Source organism: Sinohyriopsis cumingii, chromosome 15, assembly GCF_028554795.1.
Source record: "Sinohyriopsis cumingii isolate HCF-2022 chromosome 15, ASM2855479v2, whole genome shotgun sequence".
Lineage (NCBI taxonomy): Eukaryota > Metazoa > Mollusca > Bivalvia > Unionida > Unionidae > Sinohyriopsis > Sinohyriopsis cumingii.
This window is the reverse complement of record NC_142975.1, coordinates 125,580,774-125,604,036: the sequence shown is the minus strand read 5'-3', so window position 1 is coordinate 125,604,036 and position 23,263 is coordinate 125,580,774. Positions and strand designations below refer to the sequence as shown.

Here is a 23,263-nt window from a genome sequence, read left to right as displayed (position 1 = left end):
TGAATCATTATGAAGATAAGGAATACAATTATTTGTTCTACAACACATCTGTTGATCTTTTGACCTGGGCTAGACATGCAGACCTGGTTTCCTTGTTCTCTTTATCTGCATGTTGTGCAAATTTTCTGCTATAATTTTATTTCCATGCAGAATAGTTCTATGATAAATGACTGTTGCATATGGAAACATATTAAACACATGTGATTATGTTTTGACAGGGATAAGCAAAAAAAGGCAAAATGAATAGAAATACACACTACATTCTTATCTTTTTATTGTAGAAAAATACATCTTTACAATAAACATACAGTATTGTACAAATTACATAGTATAACTTCACACATATCTTCATTCAAAGCATACTACCATGCAGATATTTCTTTGGAAGTCACTATTTCTTATTTTAACAAATATATTTTTTTATTGAAACAGGATTGTGAAGGGTCTCCATTAAAATTCTCTGACTTTTCTGCAAACTTTCCATGACTGAAATTAGCTTTCTGAAACAGTTATTCCAAAAGCTAGATGTAAAATTATTCAAAGGATGCAATGCTCCAAAATGAGGATAACCTGATGTCCAAGAATGATCTCAGTCTGACGTGGGCTAACTCTTCCTCTATCCGCTAACTACCTAAAGCGTCTGTTGATACACATGTACTTGTATGCTTCTACTGACTTGAAACACAAGAAATTTTATTAATCTTTTTTTTCTTTTAAATACAAGAAAAATTATAGTTAAATTTCATATAAAGTTCACCTTGATTAAAACTGAAGAACTATTCTGCAAATTGTAAACAAACTTTCCTGACTTTTTAACGACTTGGAAACAAACTGCAAGATTCTATGACCCTAAACAGAACTACATTACCATGATCTTATCAAAACAGAACTACATTACCATGATCATATCAAAATCTGGACTTTCCTGACTTTTCATGACCCATGGGACTCTGACCAAATAAACAGAACAAATTTAATCTTAAATTTACATTGAAAAATACATAATTTTTTTAACATGTACAAGTTCAAAAGCTGAATTATTTCATCAACAGTAAAAATGAAATATTTGCTTTTTTGTGCAACATCACTTTAGTAGTTAGGATCCTAGATGTTCCGAGTTCATTTTACTTTGTATTAAAATCTTTAATTCTTTATCATAACAAGTAAGCATTTTAATAATTTAATTTTTGTAAACACTAACTTGTACATGACTTTTCTATAGTTACATCTTAATAATAACATACATGCTTTATACAGCTGAACATTACATAAAAGGTACATCTATGGCTAGACCAATATTTATCTGTCCTGACTGATCATACAAGGCAGCTTTCACAAATGATCTAACTTAATCTTGGATGCATTTAATCCTACAATTACAACAATGGTTTTTATCTTACAGTAATAATTTTACAAGTGCCATTCTTTCATCTAATTCACAAGACCATTTAACTTATTACCATTTTGAGATGAACTACTATATATTATGAATTAATTCCAGTCCTGTGAGAAGATTGCAGGTATTGTAAAGGTGCAACAATTCTATGGTTAAGCTAACTTGAATAAAGCACCACAAATTCAATTTATTTTATAATAAGCACTACAGAAAGACCCATAGTCTATTACCTACGAATGTTTGCTGGTATTCAACTACAATAAATAAATTACACTCTTCCCTTACATACCATCAATTATACACAAGACAGCAAGTAATTTTGCAAATAAGATTATAATGGAGAAAAGTATCACAATATAATTCATATGTTAAGAAACATACATACAGTCAAACCTGGGCAAGTGGTCACCTCCATATACAGACCACTAGTTTGCAGCAACCAGTTTTTTTGGTCTAATTTAATTCATATATATATATATATATATATATATATATATATATATATATATATATATATATATATATATATATATATATATATAGTACTTGTTTGCAGATACTATCTGCTCAGCATGACCAGGGACTGCTATTTTTGGACCCCATTACTCATGATGTAACTTCCAGTGCATAGCATCTAGCAGGCTAGTTTATCTACTGTAAAGACAAATCGCCAACATTTACTTTAATCCACCTGATACCCTATGCATCTGCCATGGGCGCCTTTTTGTCTATCCTACACTCCATGAATCTTACTTATATATAAAGACCACCTGTCTATAAAGACAACAGTTTGAATATGCTAATGACTGCAAAAAATACTGTACAGCAGAGATCTTCAAACATTTCTTTCTTTAAACAACCATATTATTTTGTCATTTGTACTGGAGTATTATTCCAAGTTATCCGATATAAATGACATAAGACTATCATAAATGTTAATTTGTATATGTGCAAGCAATTGCAACATCTCTGGTCTTTCTGCCAAAAGAAAAACACCTCGAATATAATTCATTTATTGTCATGTTCTAAATATGTAAATCATATAACAAAAATATGGCTGTACCGCAGAACATATTCCATATGGTTTACAGTTCCCCAGTACAGATGCCATATGGTTAACAGTTCCCCAGTACAGATGCCATATGGTTAACAGTACCCCCAGTACAGATGCCATATGATTAACAGTACCCCAGTACAGATGCCATATGGTTAACAGTACCCCAGTACAGATGTCAAATAGTTAACAGTACCCTAGTACAGATGCCATATGATTAACAGTACCACAGTACAGATGCCATATGGTTAACTCCAATACAGATGCCATATGGTTACAGTAACCATATGGTTAATAGTACCCGAATGCATTAACCATATGGTTTGCAATAACTTGTACAATATGGTTCACATGTCTGTAAATGGTTGGACTTGGCAAATCATCAAAATCTGAAAACTACTGTATTACATTTTGGTAGTTTTCCCACTTGCAGAAAGGCCTGAGGATTTCATATACAGGCTCATATATGCATTTAATTATAACAGAAGTCAGAGAAGGTAAGCAAGGTATCATATGAAATACACTAACAATCTAACAATGATAATTACTCAGCAAAACAACAAAGATAAATTAACTAATCACACCTCGATTTACGAGATAAATGATGTAAAACTAACTCTCAACAGTGTCGAGTATCAAGTGGTTGTCATAAAGAATCATTATAATAACAACAAAATAGCTAATATACAAGTACTTCTCATAACAAAGGCACAACCCTTTGCTAACATCACCTCAAAATTTAAAAAACATGCATAAAAATAAAATTATACATTCTAAATTTTTATCACATATGAATATGGCAGGAGAACTGACAGGTCTGGACATAGTTTACTTGTATGGAAATTATACAATTGGATACTGGGTGAAAAGTGTCAACTGCACAATCAGAGACTGGAAGAATAGTGTCAATTGTACAGTTGTCTAAGACTAGATGAATAGTATTAACCATACAGTTAGACACTGGATCAGTAGTATCAATTGTACAGTTAAGAGTGGATGAATAATGACAGTTGAACAACAGACACTGGATGAAGAGTCAGTTGTACAATCAGGCTGGATGAATAGTCTCAGTTGTACTGGATGAAGAGTATCAATCATACAGTCAGACACTGGATGAAGAGTACCAATTCATTTAGTACTGTTGATATCAATATTTATGGTTCTGGAGAAAATATACTTTTCTCAGTACTAAAATTTGTGGATTGTGGAAGTATTCTTTACACAGAAAGATCATTATTGTCTTTCAATTTGTGGTTGTTAATTGAATCTTTCAATCTGTGGTTGCTAACCAAGTCTTTCAATCTCTGGTTGCTAATGGAGTCTTTCAATCTGTCGTTGTTATTTGAGTCACTTAATATGTTATGGATAACTGAGTCTTTCAATCTGATCCTAATCAAACTTTCAATCTGTGGTTGTTAATCGAGTTTTCAATCTTCAATTGTTATTTGACTCTTTCAATCTGTGGTTGTTAATTGAGTCTTTCATACTGTGGGTTTCCGCAACCATAAAATCCATGAAATCTGGTACTCCATAACAAATGCTGAACCCACAGTATGAATTATTTGAAAAATGGTATATCCACAGTATAAATTGGTACTCCATAAAAAAAGAGTGAATCCACAGCATGAATTGATACTCTATGACAAATAGTAAATCTACAGTACAGAAAATAAAATTAATTTCTTAACACATTGCTTATATTCTGAAAAAGGAATTAAAGTTAAATTTAATCAACTTTCAAACATAAATTTTAATTTTTTATGGACAATTAATATTTATTTACTTATGTATATTTGAAAACCAGAGTTAAAAATGGAAATCAGTTAATACTATGACAGCTCCATATAAAAGAGGGAAAAGGAAGGGACTGGAAATGTTTGGTTGATCAAACCTAGGTTACTTGCTGACAATGAAATCTGAAGACAAAATCAAGCAACTGCAGAAAGTACAAACCAAAGGGTACCCAACATATGAAAGTGTGATTAATGGATCATCTTCAGTCATGATGGCATAATGCACCATTAGTTTGACATAATGTACCTTTAGTTAGGAATAAGCAAGCACAGTATAGGCTATACATGGCATCCAGTATAACTGGTGGAGAAAGAACTCTTGAAAACCCCGGGAAAAACCACCGACCCACAAGAAGCTACTGGCAAGCTTTCTCATGTACCTGAGCCTGAGACTCAAAGCCACATCGACAGGTGAGATGGCAGTGATCCGGAGCGGTGATCGCTTTAGACCATTCAGCCACTCGAAACCCCCTGCACCAATAGCATCAAAGACAATTTGGTGCTGCTGAGCATCCCATCGCCTGAGAGGAATTTTCAAGTTCATGGGTAATGGTCATATCATGCTGATTTTCGCATACTACTTGCCTTTAGAAAATGTATATTTACTTCATATATAAAAGGGGTATAAATACATGTCAGGTAAAGAGCAATCAAAGTACAGTATCAAGATTCTTCTATCCCCAATTTAGATGTCTCAGCTGACAACCTCTTCGGTAAATCTGCTTGCATTGCTTACAGTCAGTAACCTCTATTGACTAGTAGCATTGTTACCCGACACCACTGACTGGCATCCTGTATGGTAGGATTGCCAGCCCAGCACTAGTCTAACACAAAATAATGTTAATGTTAACAATTGCAGCACTGGTATTTTAACATCCCCTAAGAATAAAAGTATTTTAAATATAATTTCTTTTCTTCTCCAAAATCAGGTGACTGTGCAATATAATACCATGTTGAGATAATTCAGATCAAATGTAATACACATATAAATATCAATTCCACCCAGTAATACACATATAAATATCAATTCCACCCAGATAATGGAGATGAATACAAAAAAGGTACATAACTCTTCTGAAAACAGTGTGAGTATAATCACTGTCCATCATAATATGTACTAAGGTCAACAGCAAGTCAATGATAACTTGAGAGAGGTTGCTTTCATATAATTCTGTCAAATACTGCATCCAGCTTTAAATTTAGGAACGGGCTATAACTCTTACAAAAGCTGCAGGAATGTAACGATTTGTAAGTATGCACAACTTTTGATGATGCCAATAATATAAACCAAGATTCAGCACAAACATTAAAAAAAAACTGCAAGACAAGTTGCATGCACAATATTCTGCCTTACATTTGCAATTCAGTTGTGAGAATGAAGTGATCTGTTGATGTGAAGATCTTCACATGACGATCATAACATAAAGTTTCATGGTGTTAAATACAAAACTTTAAGACGAACTGTGTTAACATTATTCTGCTATACATACTACATACAGCTCCAAGTAAAAAAGTAGAGTAACTCTAAACTAAATTATGTACTACGTTTCACAGTAGAAACAATAGAACTATTTGCATTGACATGATTTAGTCATAAACTGCATTCAGCTTTACAACAAAAGGGAAATAACTATAACAATAATTGCAGCAAGACAGTAGGTTGTCAATATGCACATCTGTAGATGATAATAATGTACAAAGTTTCTTAGTGTTTGAAAAATGTGAGGCTTGTTCACAACATTCATTTTATGATCTCTTATGTTCAGATTTGCATCAAGTAATACACTGGGCAAATCTGGATTTTTTTCAGCAATAGAGTACCAACATATACACATATCTTTCCTTGTAAATTTTAGGGCAAAGTCATCTTGGATATATGGTTTATCACTTGGTATATTTATAACAAGTCAAAATTCTTTAGAAAATGTATAAAAAAATCAGTCTTTTGGGTAATATTTCCAAGTGACATTAAGGAATGTTAAATATGTTTTTAATACATATTTACTTACAATATATTAAAATGGTTTAATAAACAAGTTTAAAATAAGTTGAGATAAAACCTATTCCAAATCCACTTCAATCTCAAGTGGTTCCAATATCATAATATTATCTGATGGACTGCTTTGACATTTGACAGTTCTGAAGAAGCTGGGCTGGAGTCAAGTAACATAATTTGGTTGCTGCATTTAAATGAGGAAGCGCTCATCGACCAGAGTCTTTCTTGCCAAGTTCTTGGTCCCTCCACTGTTACGGGCCATTGATACCAACTGAAAGAATTTTTAAAAAACTTCTGCTGTCATAATAGTCATATACTGTAATTTTTAAGTAATTTGCATATAGTTTATTCTTACACTCCAATATCTACACACTAAAATAAAAACTGATGATCATCACAAGATTTAAGTTAAGTTTAAATTATAGCTGGTTTGATGAATGCATTTTTGTTTTGTCATCCATACTCAAACATTGCAATTCCATGTGCTAATTAATACAGAATTGCATTCTTTATTAATCTCCATTTTGTTGGTATATGTCTAATAAATTTTAACTACTTAGAAAAATAAAATACAAAATTATAAACTATAAATGGCTTTGTTATATTCTATTGTTTACGGATCACTAAGGAAAGAATCTGAAACATCACACCCTATCAAATAAATATATTCATTTATAAGTCGACTCACACTGCAAAACTGTGCAGATCTATAGTACAAGTCACATGGGTCATATATGTGCATTTACTTATTTTAAATTAAATATAAATTGTTCTTTTAAAATTAACACTAATTTTGTTTAACCAAAGTCTATTCAATCCTGTTTATTGAATGCTCTGCACCTTAACTGTCGCCAAGAAATTTCCAGACAAAGATTATTTATCACTATGAACTTTTACAGTAGTGGCCATGTACTAAACTTGGGTCAAAAAAAGAGCATGTCAAGTAAAATCATCACAACTGAGGGTAGTACGAATTTGTTTACCATGATGCTTAGCTTTCACTGTGACATCATAGCACGTGACATTCAATACAGATTGTACTGGATCACACCTTTAGGTTCATTTTGTCCAAAATTGTCTATGTACTTTAACACTGATTTTGCCATGTGCACCTCTCAGTACATCTTAATAATGACTTTCCAAAGGAATACGTACACATACAAATCCAAATCAAGTGAATCCTTGCCACTTAAAGGTATGTATGTAGAATCAAATTCTAACAAATTACACCCATTACTGAAATAGTATTGCATGCCTACATGACCCATGTGATTTGCACTATATATACAGGCATATCTGGATCTATGGAGTTTGTTAGGAGTAATCAGTAGAACAAACAATATAAGACTGTGCAGCCAATGCATTGTGTGGTGGCAGATCAGGGTCTATGCTATTTACAGCTGGACTGATGTATAAGTGAGTAAGGATGGTATTCACTTGTGCTTTATGCAAATATCATGGAACAAAGTTTAGCAACTTTCAAGGAAATTTCAAGGACCAGCTATAAGCTATAGTTTATTTTTAGGGTTTGCTGAAATTAACTTGCCCACTTTTGAAGTCTAATTTTGAAACCTCTTTTACTGTAATTTGTATTGAGTCTATCTTCCAAAGATTAAAATAAAGTGTGAAAAGTTTGTCTTGAAATATACATGTTAATGGCAATGATAAATGTTACCATCATTTCTAATTCTCCAGTTACTTTATCAAATCAACATATTCTCATCTAAAGCTATGATCAATCTCTGTATTTACTTCTGGGATTCTACTGATAATTTCAGCAATGAGCAAGATCCACAGATACTAATAATGTGATCTTGTATATGATTGACTGAACTTGTTGCCACTCTAGAAGTCAAAATTCAGATGCATGTTAATGAGGCAATCTTGTTAGTGATTGGCCAATCACATGCAAGATCGCCTCATTAACATGCACAGATCTCATACATTATCCAAACCATGCAAGATCTTCATATGTGCCTACATGTTAAGTTTTATCAAGCTCAGCTAATTAAATGCAATGCCACCTAATTAAATGAGTTGATGTTGCTTTTTATCAGTCTTATACAAGCCCTTTATGACATAAACCCATATTCCATGGTTAGTCAAATCAGATCTGAATTTTGACTTCTAGAGTGGCAACAAGTTCAGTCAATCATTACAAGATTATATCATTAGTATCTGTGGATCTTGTTCATTTCTTAAATTGTCCATGGAGTTGATGCTATAAGTACATACTCCAAGTTTGAGCAAAGTTGGATCAGAAGGAAAAAATGGTCGCCAGAATGGAAACATTCTCAGCCAATCAGATGCAAGCTCACCTCATTAACATATGTGGATCTTGTTCATTACTGAACCCATCCAAAATCTTAATGGTGTAGGCCCATATTCCAAGTTTGATCAAAACTGGATCAGAAATAAGGCTACTAGAATGATAACAAACTCAGACAAGATCAGATCAAGGATGTGTGAATGAACCTGTCCATGATCTGGATGATACCTGCAAATCTCTGGATCAAAGTTAGATCAGAAATATGTCCTTCAGCATGGTAACAGGCTCAGATGTGAGATCACCTTATTAGACTGTGAATCTTGCTCATTATCGAACTCATGTGAAATCTTGATGATATAAACCTTTATTTATCAAAATTGTGACAAAAATATTAACTAATCAGTGGTAGCAAGGTAGGCCAATTAGATGCAAGATCACCTCATTAATGTATGGATTTCACTCATGGTTCCAAGACTGTGATGATATGAGCCCATATTCCATGTTTTCTTTTAACAGTAGTATGAACTTTCTGAATATGGTAGCAAGGAATTGTTGGTGGACAGACGACACACCATAGGATCATTGGACTTTATGGCCAAGGAGCTAAAAGTTAAATCAACATCCACAACTATAGTGAATGGATTACCTCTGTAATGATGTAGGTGATGACACCAGCAATGATATAGTTTGTGAAGATCAGGTCTACTATGCAGAACAACAGGATTTCAAACACGAGTAGCGTCATCTCATTACCATAAAAAAGGACTTGGTCAAAGGAATGGCCATTATCTGGAAAACAGATTAAAACCAAAATGTTATCAATGATTACACACAGCCTGCCTCTATGAAACTTTTAGAAGCTTTGAGCAGACAAGGTAAACATTAATTATTATGCTGAAAATAAATCAGAATAAAGTGATCTTGACAAGAAAATGTTGGCCATTTTTCTACCTAACCTTTCTTGGTATTTCGTTTTTGTCAACATTTTTTAAACTTAACTTTTAATCAGTACTATATAGTTAGTATTGTTATGTTGTCCTATTAAACCATTTCTACCTACATACCTACTTGCATATAATAGTAATAATAGTTCTTAATTTCATGAGGGTAACCAAGTTTGTTTTGTGATATTCTTCCCCTAGACCATCAGCTAAGTACAAAAGAACAAAAGGTAATTTGAAGCAAGAGAATAAACTGAAGTCCAATTCCACTTAATGGGTATACAAATTCATATATAAATTATTTAACCCATTACTGGACATTTTGATGCTTTCACACCAGTTCAAAACATGGTCATTGTTTCCATTAGTGGACATTTTGATGCTTTCACACCAGTTCAAAACATGGTCATTGTTTCCATTAGTGGACATTTTGATGCTTTCACACCAGTTCAAAACATGCTCATTGTTTCCATTAATGGAGATTTTAATGTTTTTACACCAGGTCAAAACATGATCATTTCTATTAATGGACATTTTAATGTTTTTACACCAGGTCAAAACATGGTCATCATTTCCATTAATGGACATTTTGATGTTTTCACACCAGGCCAAACATGGTCATCATTTCCATTAATGGACATTTTGATGTTTTCACACCAGGCCAAACATGGTCATCATTTCCAATAATGGACATTTTGATGTTTTCACACCAGGCCAAACATGGTAGTCATTTTCATTAATGGACATTTTGATGTTTTCACACCAGGTAAAAGCATGGTCATCATTTCCATTAATGGATATTTTGATGTTTTCACACCAGGCCAAACATGGTAGCCATTTCCATTAAAGGACATTTTGATGTTTTCACACTAGGTCAAAACATGGTCATCATTTCCATTAATGAACATTTTGATGTTTTTAAACCAAGTCAAAACAATGGTGATTGTTTCCATTAATGGACATTTTTATGTTTTTACACCAGGTAAAAGCATGGTCATCATTTCCATTAATGGACATTTTGATGTTTTTAAACCAAGTCAAAAAATGGTGATTGTTTCCATTAATGGACATTTTTATGTTTTTAAACCAAGTCAAAACAATGGTGATTGGTTCCATTAATGGACATTTTTATGTTTTTACACCAGGTAAAAGCATGGTCATCACTTCCATTAATGGATATTTTGATGTTTTTAAACCAAGTCAAAAAATGGTGATTGTTTCCATTAATGAACATTTTGATGTTTTTAAACCAAGTCAAAACAATGGTGACTGTTTCCATTAATGGACATTTTGATGTTTTTAAACCAAGTCAAAAAATGGTGATTGTTTCCATTAATGGACATTTTTATGTTTTTACACCAGGTCAAAGCATGGTCATCATTTCCAGTAATGGACATTTCGATGTTTTCACACCAGGTCAAAACACGGTCATCGTTTCCATTCAATGGAAATTTTGATGTTTTCACACCAGGACTCTTCAACATTCTCCTTTGTGAATCCTTTAAAGCCACAATCCTACACACAAAATAAGCTATCCTTTTCTCGAATGTCTCTGTTGTGAGATTAAATGTTTTAATTCACTCATAAATACTGATTAGACTAAACTCACTTTTAAATCTGATTTCAGTGGAAAGTGACACTTAACTGCTTGAATAGACCATATTTATGCTGTAACTACATTATGCAAATGAGCATTTATCTCTTCTGGGCTGCACTGCAACAGATTACAGAAAGCAGCAGCAAGTTTAAAAGACAATGCTGCTAATCCCTTTTGTGATCAGTTTCCATGTATCAATAAACAATGGCCAACAGTAAGCTGGTCTTCTGCATAATCAATGAACTGTATTTACAGAGATCAAGTCGTTGATCTGCTCGGGTGACTGTAGTGCTAAAGGCAAGTTTGAAAGTCATGTGTACTTTAGCCAAATACAATCATTGTTACGGACCAATGACAATTATGGCTTATTAGAGACATGACAAATTTTGGGTGTTTAATAGCCTGTTAGAAATATGATATCTTGCCTGCATACAGTAGTGACTATTTTGAGTTAACCGTGACTGTAAAAACATGTTCTGTTAATGTCCAAATCAAGTACAGTAGTTTTTTATTTGTCATTGTTGTGGGGTTTAACGCCATTTTTCAGCACACGATAGGCTATACATGGCGGCCAGTATTAATGGTGGAGGAAGAACCCAGGAAAACCCCGGAAAGAACCACCAACCCACGAGAAGCTACTGGCAAGCTTTCTCACATACCCATATAGGCTGAATCTGAGACTCAAACCCATGCAGACAGAGGTGAGATGGCAGTGATCCGTGATGGTGAGTGCTTTAGACCACTCAGCCACTCGCGACCCCTGTAGTTTTTTTATGTAAGGGTTTCAGCTGATAGACCTAAAAAATTATTTGTAATTTTTTTAATTATAATTTCAACAATTTTGATTTTGGTGTCTGTAGTGCTACTGTGTTATATCTGGAATCATGTTATAGTGAAGCATGTTATGATGAGGGTGACCTGTATTTTATGTACCTCTTGAAAATAGTGGCATGGTGTATTTTATGTATCTATTGAAAATAGTGGCATGGTGTATTTTATGTATCTATTGAAAATAGTGGCATGGTGTATTTTATGTACCTCTTGAAAATAGTGGCATGGTGTATTTTATGTATCTATTGAAAATAGTGGCATGGTGTATTTTATGTACCTCTTGAAAATAGTGGCATGGTGTATTTTATGTATCTATTGAAAATAGTGGCATGGTGTATTTTATGTATCTATTGAAAATAGTGGCATGGTGTATTTTATGTATCTCTTGAAAATAGTAGCATGGTGTATTTTATGTATCTCTTGAAAATAGTGGCATGGTGTATTTTTTGTACCTCTTGAAAATAGTGGCATGGTGTATTTTTTGTACCTCTTGAAAATAGTGGCATGGTGTATTTTTTGTACCTCTTGAAAATAGTGGCATGGTGTATTTTATGTATCTATTGAAAATAGTGGCATGATGTATTTTTTGTATATCTTGAAAAGAGTGTCATGGTGTATTTTATGTGTCTCTTGAAAATAGTGGCTTGGTGTATTTTTTGTACATCTTGAAAATAGTGGCATGGTGTATTTTATGTATATCTTGAAAAGAGTGTCATGATGTATTTTATGTATCTCTTGAAAAGAGTGTCATGGTGTATTTTATGTATCTCTTGAAAATAGTGGCATGGTGTATTTTATGTATCTCTTGAAAATAGTGGCATGGTGTATTTTTTGTACCTCTTGAAAATAGTGGCATGATGTATTTTATGTATCTCTTGAAAATAGTGGCATTATGTATTTTATGCAACACTCTGAAAACATTCACACAAAAATCCAGTAAAGATGCTGGTAAAAAAATAAAACAAGTGTTTCATGATATCTCAAGCCACAGGTGCAAGACAAATTATGTGTTCCATATAATTAAATAATGCTGTAAGTAAAACAAACAACACAGGTGCAAGACAAATTATGTGTTCCATATAATTAAATAACGCTGTAGGTAAAACAAACAACACAGGTGCAAGACAAATTATGTGTTCCATATAATTAAATAACGCTGTAGGTAAAACAAACAAGACAGGTACAAGACAAATTATGTGTTCCATATAATTAAATAATGCTGTAGGTAAAAAAAGACAGGTGCAAGACAAATTATGTGTTCCAAATAATTAAATAATGCTGTAGGTAAAACAAACAACACAGGTGCAAGACAAATTATGTGTTCCATATAATTAAATAATGCTGTAGGTAAAACAAACAACACAGGTACAAGACAAATTATGTGTTCCATATAATTAAATATTGCTGTAGGTAAAACAAACAAAACGGGTTCGATGAAATATGGTAAAGCTGCTATTATAACATCAAACAAGTTGTCCATGAAATTTGTAAAGTTGCAAGTTTAATACAAAATTGTTTCATGACATTTAGAAAAGTTACAGGTAAAACCCAAAAAAAGTATCTCACTTGCATTGATATATCCCCTCCACATGCTGAACATGCAAAAACTTGAATATTGTCGACAATGCTGCTACTGCTTTCCAGCACCAGAAATGATACCTATATCTCACCATGATAACAAATGAGACAAAAATACTCATGTCTCACTATAACATATGAAACAAAATGGGATTTTCCAGTGCAACACCCATATCTCACAAAGATAACATGTGAGAGAAAAATGGCTATTTCACTTTGTGGGGTTACTGGATAAAGATAGCTGGTCAAAAGACTTGCATGATAAATAATCTGTGGAACTTACCATTATAAAAAATACCCTTCTCTGTAGAGTCCAGAAACTCAGTATCCATGATAGTCTCTAGGAATGTCTTGTCCTTCACAACATAGCGGATATCTCGTAGTGACTGAAACAAATAGCATAGGTTTAGGTCTCCACTGACCAACAGACCTGCCTATAGGACTGTTCGACTAATAACAGGTCAAATAGATCAGACTGCTGTGACCTAACAGTTATTTGCAAAAATGTTTTGTGTCAAATGCCTGTATCCGTTAAACTCTGTGTAGACTATTATCTTGGTTTTTTGTTTGTAGTGGTGTTGAGGACAAATAAGACAATCCCTGAATAAAAACCTGACTTTGTAAATTTGACTTACAAGGGATATCAGCCATCCACTCATTCTATGACTAAAATGTACAAATATTTACAAAAACCTGTCATTAGACAGTGGGAGAGCTGTAACAATAGTAATATCAACAACACATTATTTGCAATCTGATTAAAATCTGATCTCCACTGTCCAACATGAAGATTCGACAACAATAGCTTAATCGTCATGTTCTGGTGACCTTTGAATCAGCCAATGAAAATGCAGCTTTCAAAATCTGAAAGTGAATCAAATCGTTTGGCATTCATTGAGGCCCTAGAGCCACACTGCTCAGTCTCCCAAAAGTGAAGGCATAAGACTTCACCTGACTCGCTGATGAAATTAGCGATTTCTTTAATAACATAAGTTACCAGAACAAGACCCCTAAGGGTTCTCTTGCATATGTAATTTCAGATTGTAACTGTAAAAATCATGTTGAATTACTTATCATTCCTCTTCACAAATACTGGGTGTACAAAATATCAGATAGTAACAAAAAATATGCATAACGACAATAAATATCTAAAAGCTTGATAATTTAAAAACATATTAAGTGGAGGTTACTCCAGTACAAGTAATAGTTCTACAATGCTTCTATTAATGTGACTGATTCAACCTTGCTCAATTTTCCATCAACGATGCATACTACATCACATGTTGCAGCTGAAATATAAACTTGATCTACCATTATTACTTGAGTGACATTTAGTTTTGTTCTCCAAATTATCAATTATCCAATGCTATTAAATTGTTAGTCCTAATAACAACAAAAGTAAATCTTCACGAAAATCCCCTTCATGAACGAAAATGAAAAATCTCTTGAAAACACAATAAAATCCACTTATTTATAAAAAGTACTTACATTATCAATGAATGAGGTGAAAAAATTATTCATTGCTTTGTATGCCTCCACCTGCTTTTCTGTAATTGTCCCAATTAGTCGACCGCCTTTTCCTTGTTCTGTTCTCGCAGCAGCTGCAGCACTCTGATGAAAACAATTGTATTATAATTTTTTAAAAAAATCCCTCGTGCAAAATTAACATCAAATTCTTTCATTAAATAAACAAGTAAATACATTTAAATTGATCACTCAATCAATGGAGTACTGTTTGGTTTCAAATTTGAAATACCAGTCTCTATTTAAACAAAAGTACCATTAATGGCACAAAATTTGCCTGGCCATTATTATTAGTCATCTATGTAGTAACTAGTAGACTATGGTTCACTCTGGTGATTACTTACAAATGTGTCTCAACGGTATCAACTTTCAATCAAGGTATGTGGTTTTGAACTAAGCTTACTGTACCAGAAACCATTACTTTCTTCTTAAACCTAATAATGTACAGATTTATCTTCTGCCCAAAAGGCAAGCCATAAGATGACATCCCAAAACTTTGGTGAAGGTACATGGTTGAGTATTTTTCTTTCTTGACAAAAACCACTTTTCTTGTCTCAGTCATTGTGATCTTTACCTTTGACCAGCAAATCAACAGACTTCTTGTTTCCTAAGTGCAAGCCATCTGCAAAGTTTGGTTAAGGTATGTGATGTTATTGTACAGAAACCATTTTTCATTTCTGAGTTGTTGGTTGATATCAGAAACAAGTGCACTCTTGCCTTTTCTAATGCAACAATATCTCAATTCCACTTCTTGGGTGGTGAAAAACTCAGTTAACAGTTTCAAGATCACTCGATAGTTATGTGTGGATTTACCCTATAATTTCAAATTTATTCATGATTATGTTAATGTAATGGCTATAATAGTTTCAACCACCTGTATGGCAAGAACAATTTAGTTAATCAGATGCTACATGATATGAACAATTCAGTCAGTCAGATGCTACATGGTATGAACACCTCAGCCAATCAGATGTTCCATGGTATGAACAACTCAGCCAATCAAATGCTACATGGTATGAAAAACTCAGCCAATCAGATGCTACATGATACGAACAACTCAGCCGATCAGATGCTACATGGTATGAACAACTCAGCCAATCAGATGTTCCATGGTATGAACAACTCAGCCAATCAGATGCTATATAGCATGAAAAACTCAGCCAATCAGATGCTACATGATATGAACAACTCAGCCAATCAGATGCTACATGGTATGAACAACTCAGCCATTCAGATGCTATATGGTATGAACAGCTCAGCCAGTCAGATGCTACATGGTATGAACACCTCAGCCAATCAGATGTTCCATGGTATGAACAACTCAGCCAATCAGATGCTATATGGTATGAAAAACTCAGCCAATCAGATGCTACATGATGTGAACAACTCAGCCAATCAGATACTACATGGTATGAACAGCTCAGCCAGTCAGATGCTACATGGTATGAACAGCTCAGCCAGTCAGATGCTACATGGTATGAACACCTCAGCCAATCAGATGTTCCATGGTATGAACAACTCAGCCAATCAGATGCTATATGGTATGAAAAACTCAGCCAATCAGATGATACATGGTATGAACAATGCAACCAATCAAATGTTCCATAGTATGAACAACTCAGCCAATCAGATGCTATATGGTATGAACAACTCAGCCAAACAAATGCTACATGGTGTTTGTGTGTGATTTGGATTTTAAACATAGCTTTACTATTTTTCAGTCATATTGCTACAATGTCTGCAGTGTGGCAGTTTATAGTGATGTCTAGCACTGGGGCATCATGCTGCAGACATATAGCATGATGTCCTACCAAGTCAAATTATCCTGACACCAGGCCGACCAGTCCTAACACTAACCTCTTCATGCTGGGCACTAGGCGAGGCAGCTGTTAGTACCATTTTTATCAGTCTTTGGTATGACTCGACTGGGGATCAAACCCACGACCTCCCACATCCAAGGCAGATGCTCTAACCATTAGGCCACCAGAGCAGTCAATACTTTATTGCATGAACAACTCAGCCAATCAAATGTTCCATGGCATACACAACTCAATCAATCAGGTACTACACAGTATGAACAACTCAACCAATAAGATGCTCCATGGTATGAACAGCTCAATCAATCAGATGCTATATGGTATGAAAATGTCAGCCAATCAGATGCTATATGGTATAAACAACTGAGCCAATCAGATGTTCCATGGTATGAACAACTCAGCCAATCAGATGCTATATGCTGTGAACAACCCAGTCAATCAGATGCTATATGGTACGAACAACCCTGCCAATCAGATGCTACATGCTATGAACAACCCAGCCAATCAGATTCTGCATGGGGTGAACACCTCAGCCAATCAGATGTTCCATGGTATGAATAACTCAGCCAATCAAATGCTGCATGATATGAACAACTCAGCCAATCAGATGCTACATGGTATGAACAACTCAGCCAATCAGATGTTCCATGGTATGAACAACTCAGCCAATCAGATGCTATATGGTATGAAAAACTCAGCCAATCAGATGCTACATGGTATGAACAACTCAGCCATTCAGATGCTATATGGTATGAACAGCTCAGCCAGTCAGATGCTACATGGTATGAACACCTCAGCCAATCAGATGTTCCATGGTATGAACAACTCAGCCAATCAGATGCTATATGGTATGAAAAACTCAGCCAATCAGATGATACATGGTATGAACAATGCAACCAATCAAATGTTCTATAGTATGAACAACTCAGCCAATCAGATGCTATATGGTATGAACAACTCAGCCAAACAAATGCTACATGGTGTTTGTGTGTGATTTGGATTTTAAACATAGCTTTACAATTTTTCAGTCATATTGCTACAATGTCTGCAGTGTGGCAGTTTATAGTGATGTCTAGCACTGGGGCATCATGCTGCAGACATATAGCATGATGTCCTACCCAGTCAAATTATCCTGACACCAGGCCGACCAGTCCTAACACTAACCTCTTCATGTTGGGCACTAGGCGAGGCAGCTGTTAGTACCATTTTTATCAGTCTTTGGTATGACTCGACTGGGGATCAAACCCACGACCTCCCACATCCAAGGCAGATGCTCTAACCATTAGGCCACCAGAGCAGTCAATACTATATGGCATCAACAACTCAGCCAATCAAATGTTCCATGGCATACACAACTCAATCAATCAGGTACTACACAGTATGAACAACTCAACCAATTAGATGTTCCATGGTATGAACAGCTCAATCAATCAGATGCTATATGGTATGAAAATGTCAGCCAATCAGATGCTATATGGTATAAACAACTGAGCCAATCAGATGTTCCATGGTATGAACAACTCAGCCAATCAGATGCTATATGCTGCGAACAACCCAGTCAATCAGATGCTACATGGTACGAACAACCCTGCCAATCAGATGCTACATGCTATGAACAACCCAGCCAATCAGATTCTGCATGGTATGAACACCTCAGCCAATCAGATGTTCCATGGTATGAATAACTCAGCCAATCAGATGTTGCATGATATGAACAACTCAGCCAATCAGATGCTACATGTTATGAACAATGTAACCAATCAGATGCTACATGGTATGAACAACTCAGCCAATCAGATGTTACATGGTATTAACAACTCAGCCAATCAGATGCTACATGGTATGAACACAACCAATCAGATGATACATGGTATGAACAACCCAGCCAATCAGATGCTACATGGTATGAACAACGCAACCAGTCAGATGCTACATGATATGAACAACTCTGCCAATCAGATGCTACATGGTATGAACACAACCAATCAGATGATACATGGTATGAACAACTCAGCCAATCAGATGCTATATGGTACAAACAACCCTGCCAATCAGATGCTACATGCTATGAACAACCCAGCCAATCAGATGCTACATGCTATGAACACCTCAGCCAATCAGATGTTCCATGGTATGAACAACTCAGCCAGTAAGATGTTGCATGATATGAACAACTCAGCCAATCAGATGCTACATGGTATGAACAACGCAACCAATCAGATGCTACATGCTATGAACACCTCAGCCAATCTAAAGTTTCTATGGTATGAACAACTCAGCCAATCAGATGCTATATGGTATGAACAACTCAGCCAGTCAGACGCTATATGGTATAAAAAACTGAGCCAATCAGATGCAACATGGTATGAACAAAGCCAATCAGATCAGATGTTACATGGTATGAACAACTCAGCCAATCAGATGCTACATGGTATGAACAACCCAGCCAATCAAATGCTATAGAGCATCTTTTTATATATGCCCATTTTCAATTTTGTTTTCAGGTTTATTTCACATTAAATTACATGCACCCCAGTATATATTCATATATAAGCAGATGCTACCATACTATGAACAATCCTTTAAGGTACTAAGAGCATAGATTTGATCATATACCATAAATAAGCCTTCTGGGTGGTAAAAGGCTCAATCAGATGCCACCATACCTCATTATTTTGCAAAGATCTTGCTTGGGTAGGTACTCATGGCAGCTTTCAAGTGGTATCCTCTAAACAGGTGGTGTGGGGAATACATAATATCTTAACAAATTTTAAAATCCCCTTCACCTTGAAAATTAACCCAAGGTCAACAAGCGTAACCAAGTGTTAACATTTTTCCAAGCCTGGTAAGATTTTAAATTAGTGAAACAGTTTTAGAGACAACTTGGAGACATGTATGACTTCAAGGCTTCAAGCAGCTGGCATTCAACAAACTGGATTTGAGAGGACACAATAATGAGCAGCATTATAAAAATAGGTAAATGATAAACAAATTGTCTTTCAGTGCTAGTTGTATGTGTATATGAAGAGAGGTATTATAGTGTTCATGATCAACAAATTGTCTTTCAGTACATGTTGTGTATGCATGTGAAGACAGGTTTAATAGCGTTCGTGATCAACAAATTGTCTTTCAGTACATATTGTGTATGCATGTGAAGACAGGTTTTACAGTGTTCATAATAAACAAATTGTCTTTTAGTACTAGCTGTATGAAGACAGGTTATATAGTGTTCATAATCAACAAACTGTCTTTCATTACTAGATGTATGTGTATGTGAAAACAGGTTATATAGTGTTCATGATATGTAAATTGTCTTTCAGTAATAGGTGTGTGTGTGTGTGGACATGTTTTATGGTATACAGAGTTTGTTTAAATGGTCTTAATTTAAAATCTTAGGTAAAATGGTGATAAGTTATATTGTGTTAATTTAAATGGTGTCAGTTTAAAGTCTTAAGTTAAATAATCTTAGCTAAAAAAGTCATAAACTACATAGTGTAAGGTTAAATAGTGTTAGGTTATTGTGTGAGGTTAAATTGTGCTAGGTTATAGTGTTAGGTCATACAGTGTGAGGTTAAATAGTGTTAGGTTATATAGTGTTAGATTAAATAGAGTTAGGTTATATAGTGTTAGGTTATATAGTGTTAGGTTATCTAGTGTGAGGTTAAAAAGTGTTAGGTTATAGTGTTAGGTCATAAAGTGTGAGGTTAAATAGTGTTAGCTTATAGCATTAGGTCATAAAGTGTGAGGTTAAATAGTGTTAGGTTATATAGTGTAAGGTTAAATAGTGTTGGGTTATAGTGTTAGGTCATGTAGTGTGAGGATAAAAAGTGATAGGATATATTTTGTCTTAGCTTTAAAAGTCCTTTGCTCTGTAGGATGCAATGAACGTGTAGAGGAAAACAAAATGATATGCATCTTTAAATAAAAGATATTTCTATTGAGATCCATGGATTAAGTTCATCCAAGATATGAGAGACACTGATGTTATGGTTCCTATTTATGGACTCATGACAGCCTTGATGTAGAGCAGTATTCACTAATAACACTGGTTACATTCATCACCCCCATTAACAGAATTATAACGAGGAATTACTGTACTTGTGAAAATGTGTGATTTACAGTACCTCCAGACGGGCCTGGCCAATAACGAGCTCATACTTCTGTCGAAGTCTTTTGGGTAGTGCCATCATAAAGGTCTGTTGATCGGTACCTGGCTCTAGCCCACGCTTACCCACTACATCTTCCTGTATACAAAAATTAATGAACAAAAACATCACAGTATTGAACACTGACTCTAAACAAATGAAACAATACAGGTACTGAAGGAAAGAAAGAAGAGTACAGTGAATGGCACATCATAAGCCTGCCCTATTTTACTGTACACTATATTTTATAATGTAAAAAATATATAGGTAAAAAATGCTATTTTTACAATACATTCCTCATACTTTGTACAATGAACAAAACAGGTAAATACAGTATTCTTGCTGTATATTATTCATACTTTTATAATGTACAAAATATATACAGTATTTTTACTGTACTTTACTCATACTTTGAACATTGTATAATTTTTTATATAAATACAGTAATTTTACAGTATATTACACATGCTTTTAATATTTTACAAAATACTGAGGTACGTACAGTATTTTTACTGTACATTACTCAGCCTTTACATTTAGGTAAGTAGGGTAATTTGCTGTACTTGATTCATACCATCTATAATATAATAAATATAATGTCAATTGGGGTGTTACTGACCACTGTATCATCATACAAACCAATATGTCAATTGGGGTGTTACTGACCACTGTATCATCATACAAACCAATTAAATTTGTTAGAAATATTTACCTCCCAGTAGTAAACTATAAATAAATTATCATACATAACACCTGACTTTTTCCCATCCACCTTGTTAGAAAATGACAATCCCCCCACCAGCAAAATAAAGATGAAAAATTTGTTTCATAGTAAAATTAGTGACTTTGCAGCACTTCCAGTATTCAAATAGTTACTTCCAAAACCTGATTTTTCCATTCCCAGTCATTCTTTAAGAACCTGACGTGGTAAAGGTCTATTCTTGTTTTATTCGACAGAATGTCTAAATGGGTCCATTGAAAGGACATTACTCTTAAACAGAGGTAAAAGAAAAATACAAATTGGGAGAATCTTACACTGGCTAAATGGACAAATGATTTAGGGGTGGAGGTGAACCTTTCCGGGAAATTGGATCCTTATTTGCTGTTGTTGTTGCTTAATGTTACAGTTGATTTCAAGTGATCAGGGTTGACCCTAGTTTGCCCTGCTCCAGCAGAATTGCAGTGAACAAAGTAGACCTGATTTGCTGCACTGCAGTAGATTTCAAATGCACATGGTAGACTGATTTGCCTTGTTCCAGTAAAATTTGAGTTACCAAAGTAGAACTGCTATGCTCTGGAGGATTTTAAGCAAACAACGCTCCATGTAATTTGTCATGCTATGGTAGTATTAGAACAAACAAGGTAGACCTTACTTTCCTGGTGCATTTTGGTCTGGCAGATGGAGTGAACAAGGGTAGATTCTAATCTGCCAGCACAGTATGATCTGGAAGATTCAAATCGAAAAAGATAGACCCTTATTTGCCAGCATATTGTGCTCTCTAATAGATATGGAGTGACTGAGGTAAACCCTGATTTCCTTGTACATTATGTTCTGGTAGATAGAGTGAATCAGGCAGACCCTAATCTGCCAGTGCATTAAAATCCTGTAAATTCTGAGTGAACAAAGTAGCCCCTTTTTGCTACCATACTATGTTCTGGATGTAAACCATAATATGTTAATGTATCATGCCCTGGTTGATTTGGAGTGGATAAGGTCAACCATTATTTTCCTGTATGTTATGCCCTGGTTGATTTGGAGTGGATATGGTCTACCATTATTTTCCTGTACATTATGCTCTGGTAGAATTGGGGTGAACAAGGCAGACCCTAATTAACCAGTGTATTATAGTCTGGTAGCTGGAGTGGACACGGTAGAGCCTTATTTGAAAGCATATTATGCTCTGGCAGATAAGAAGTGAAGAATGTAAACCTTTATCTGCTACATGTTATGCTCTCATTGTTTTGGAGATAACAAGATAGGTTCTTAATATGCCAGCATATTATATTATGGTAGATTTGGAGCAAATAAGGTAGACCCTAATCTGCCAGTTTATTATGGTCAGTTAGATCTGGTGTGAACAATTTTAAGTGATAAGCATCAGCCCTTTTTTTATCAATGTATATCCTGGCAAGGTAGCAAGGTAGACTTTGAGTGCATTGTGCTTTAGTAGATCTGAAGTAAGCAATATAGACTTTCAGTTGCTACTGCATTACACTGTGGTAGATTTGTCGTGAAAAAGGTAGGAACTTATTTTTGTCAGCATATTATGCTCTGTTAAATTTTAAGTGAACAAGGTAAACCCCAATCTGCTGATGCCATTT

At 34.6% G+C, this 23,263-nt stretch overlaps 1 protein-coding gene across 1 annotated transcript in view; it reads right to left on the bottom strand.

Moving 5' to 3' along the window:
- Nucleotides 1-257: 257 nt before the first annotated feature.
- Nucleotides 258-23,263, bottom strand: part of LOC149782696 (meckelin-like) — a 95,406-nt gene continuing 72,400 nt past the window's right edge. The window contains exons 17-21 of the mRNA XM_089934190.1: nucleotides 20,921-21,040; nucleotides 14,944-15,066; nucleotides 13,739-13,841; nucleotides 9,155-9,297; nucleotides 258-6,510 (exon numbers count right to left, since the gene is read on the bottom strand). Of these exons, the coding sequence (XP_089790316.1) occupies nucleotides 6,430-6,510; nucleotides 9,155-9,297; nucleotides 13,739-13,841; nucleotides 14,944-15,066; nucleotides 20,921-21,040 (570 nt within the window). The 3' untranslated portion in view covers nucleotides 258-6,429. The remainder of the gene's footprint in view (nucleotides 6,511-9,154; nucleotides 9,298-13,738; nucleotides 13,842-14,943; nucleotides 15,067-20,920; nucleotides 21,041-23,263) is intronic.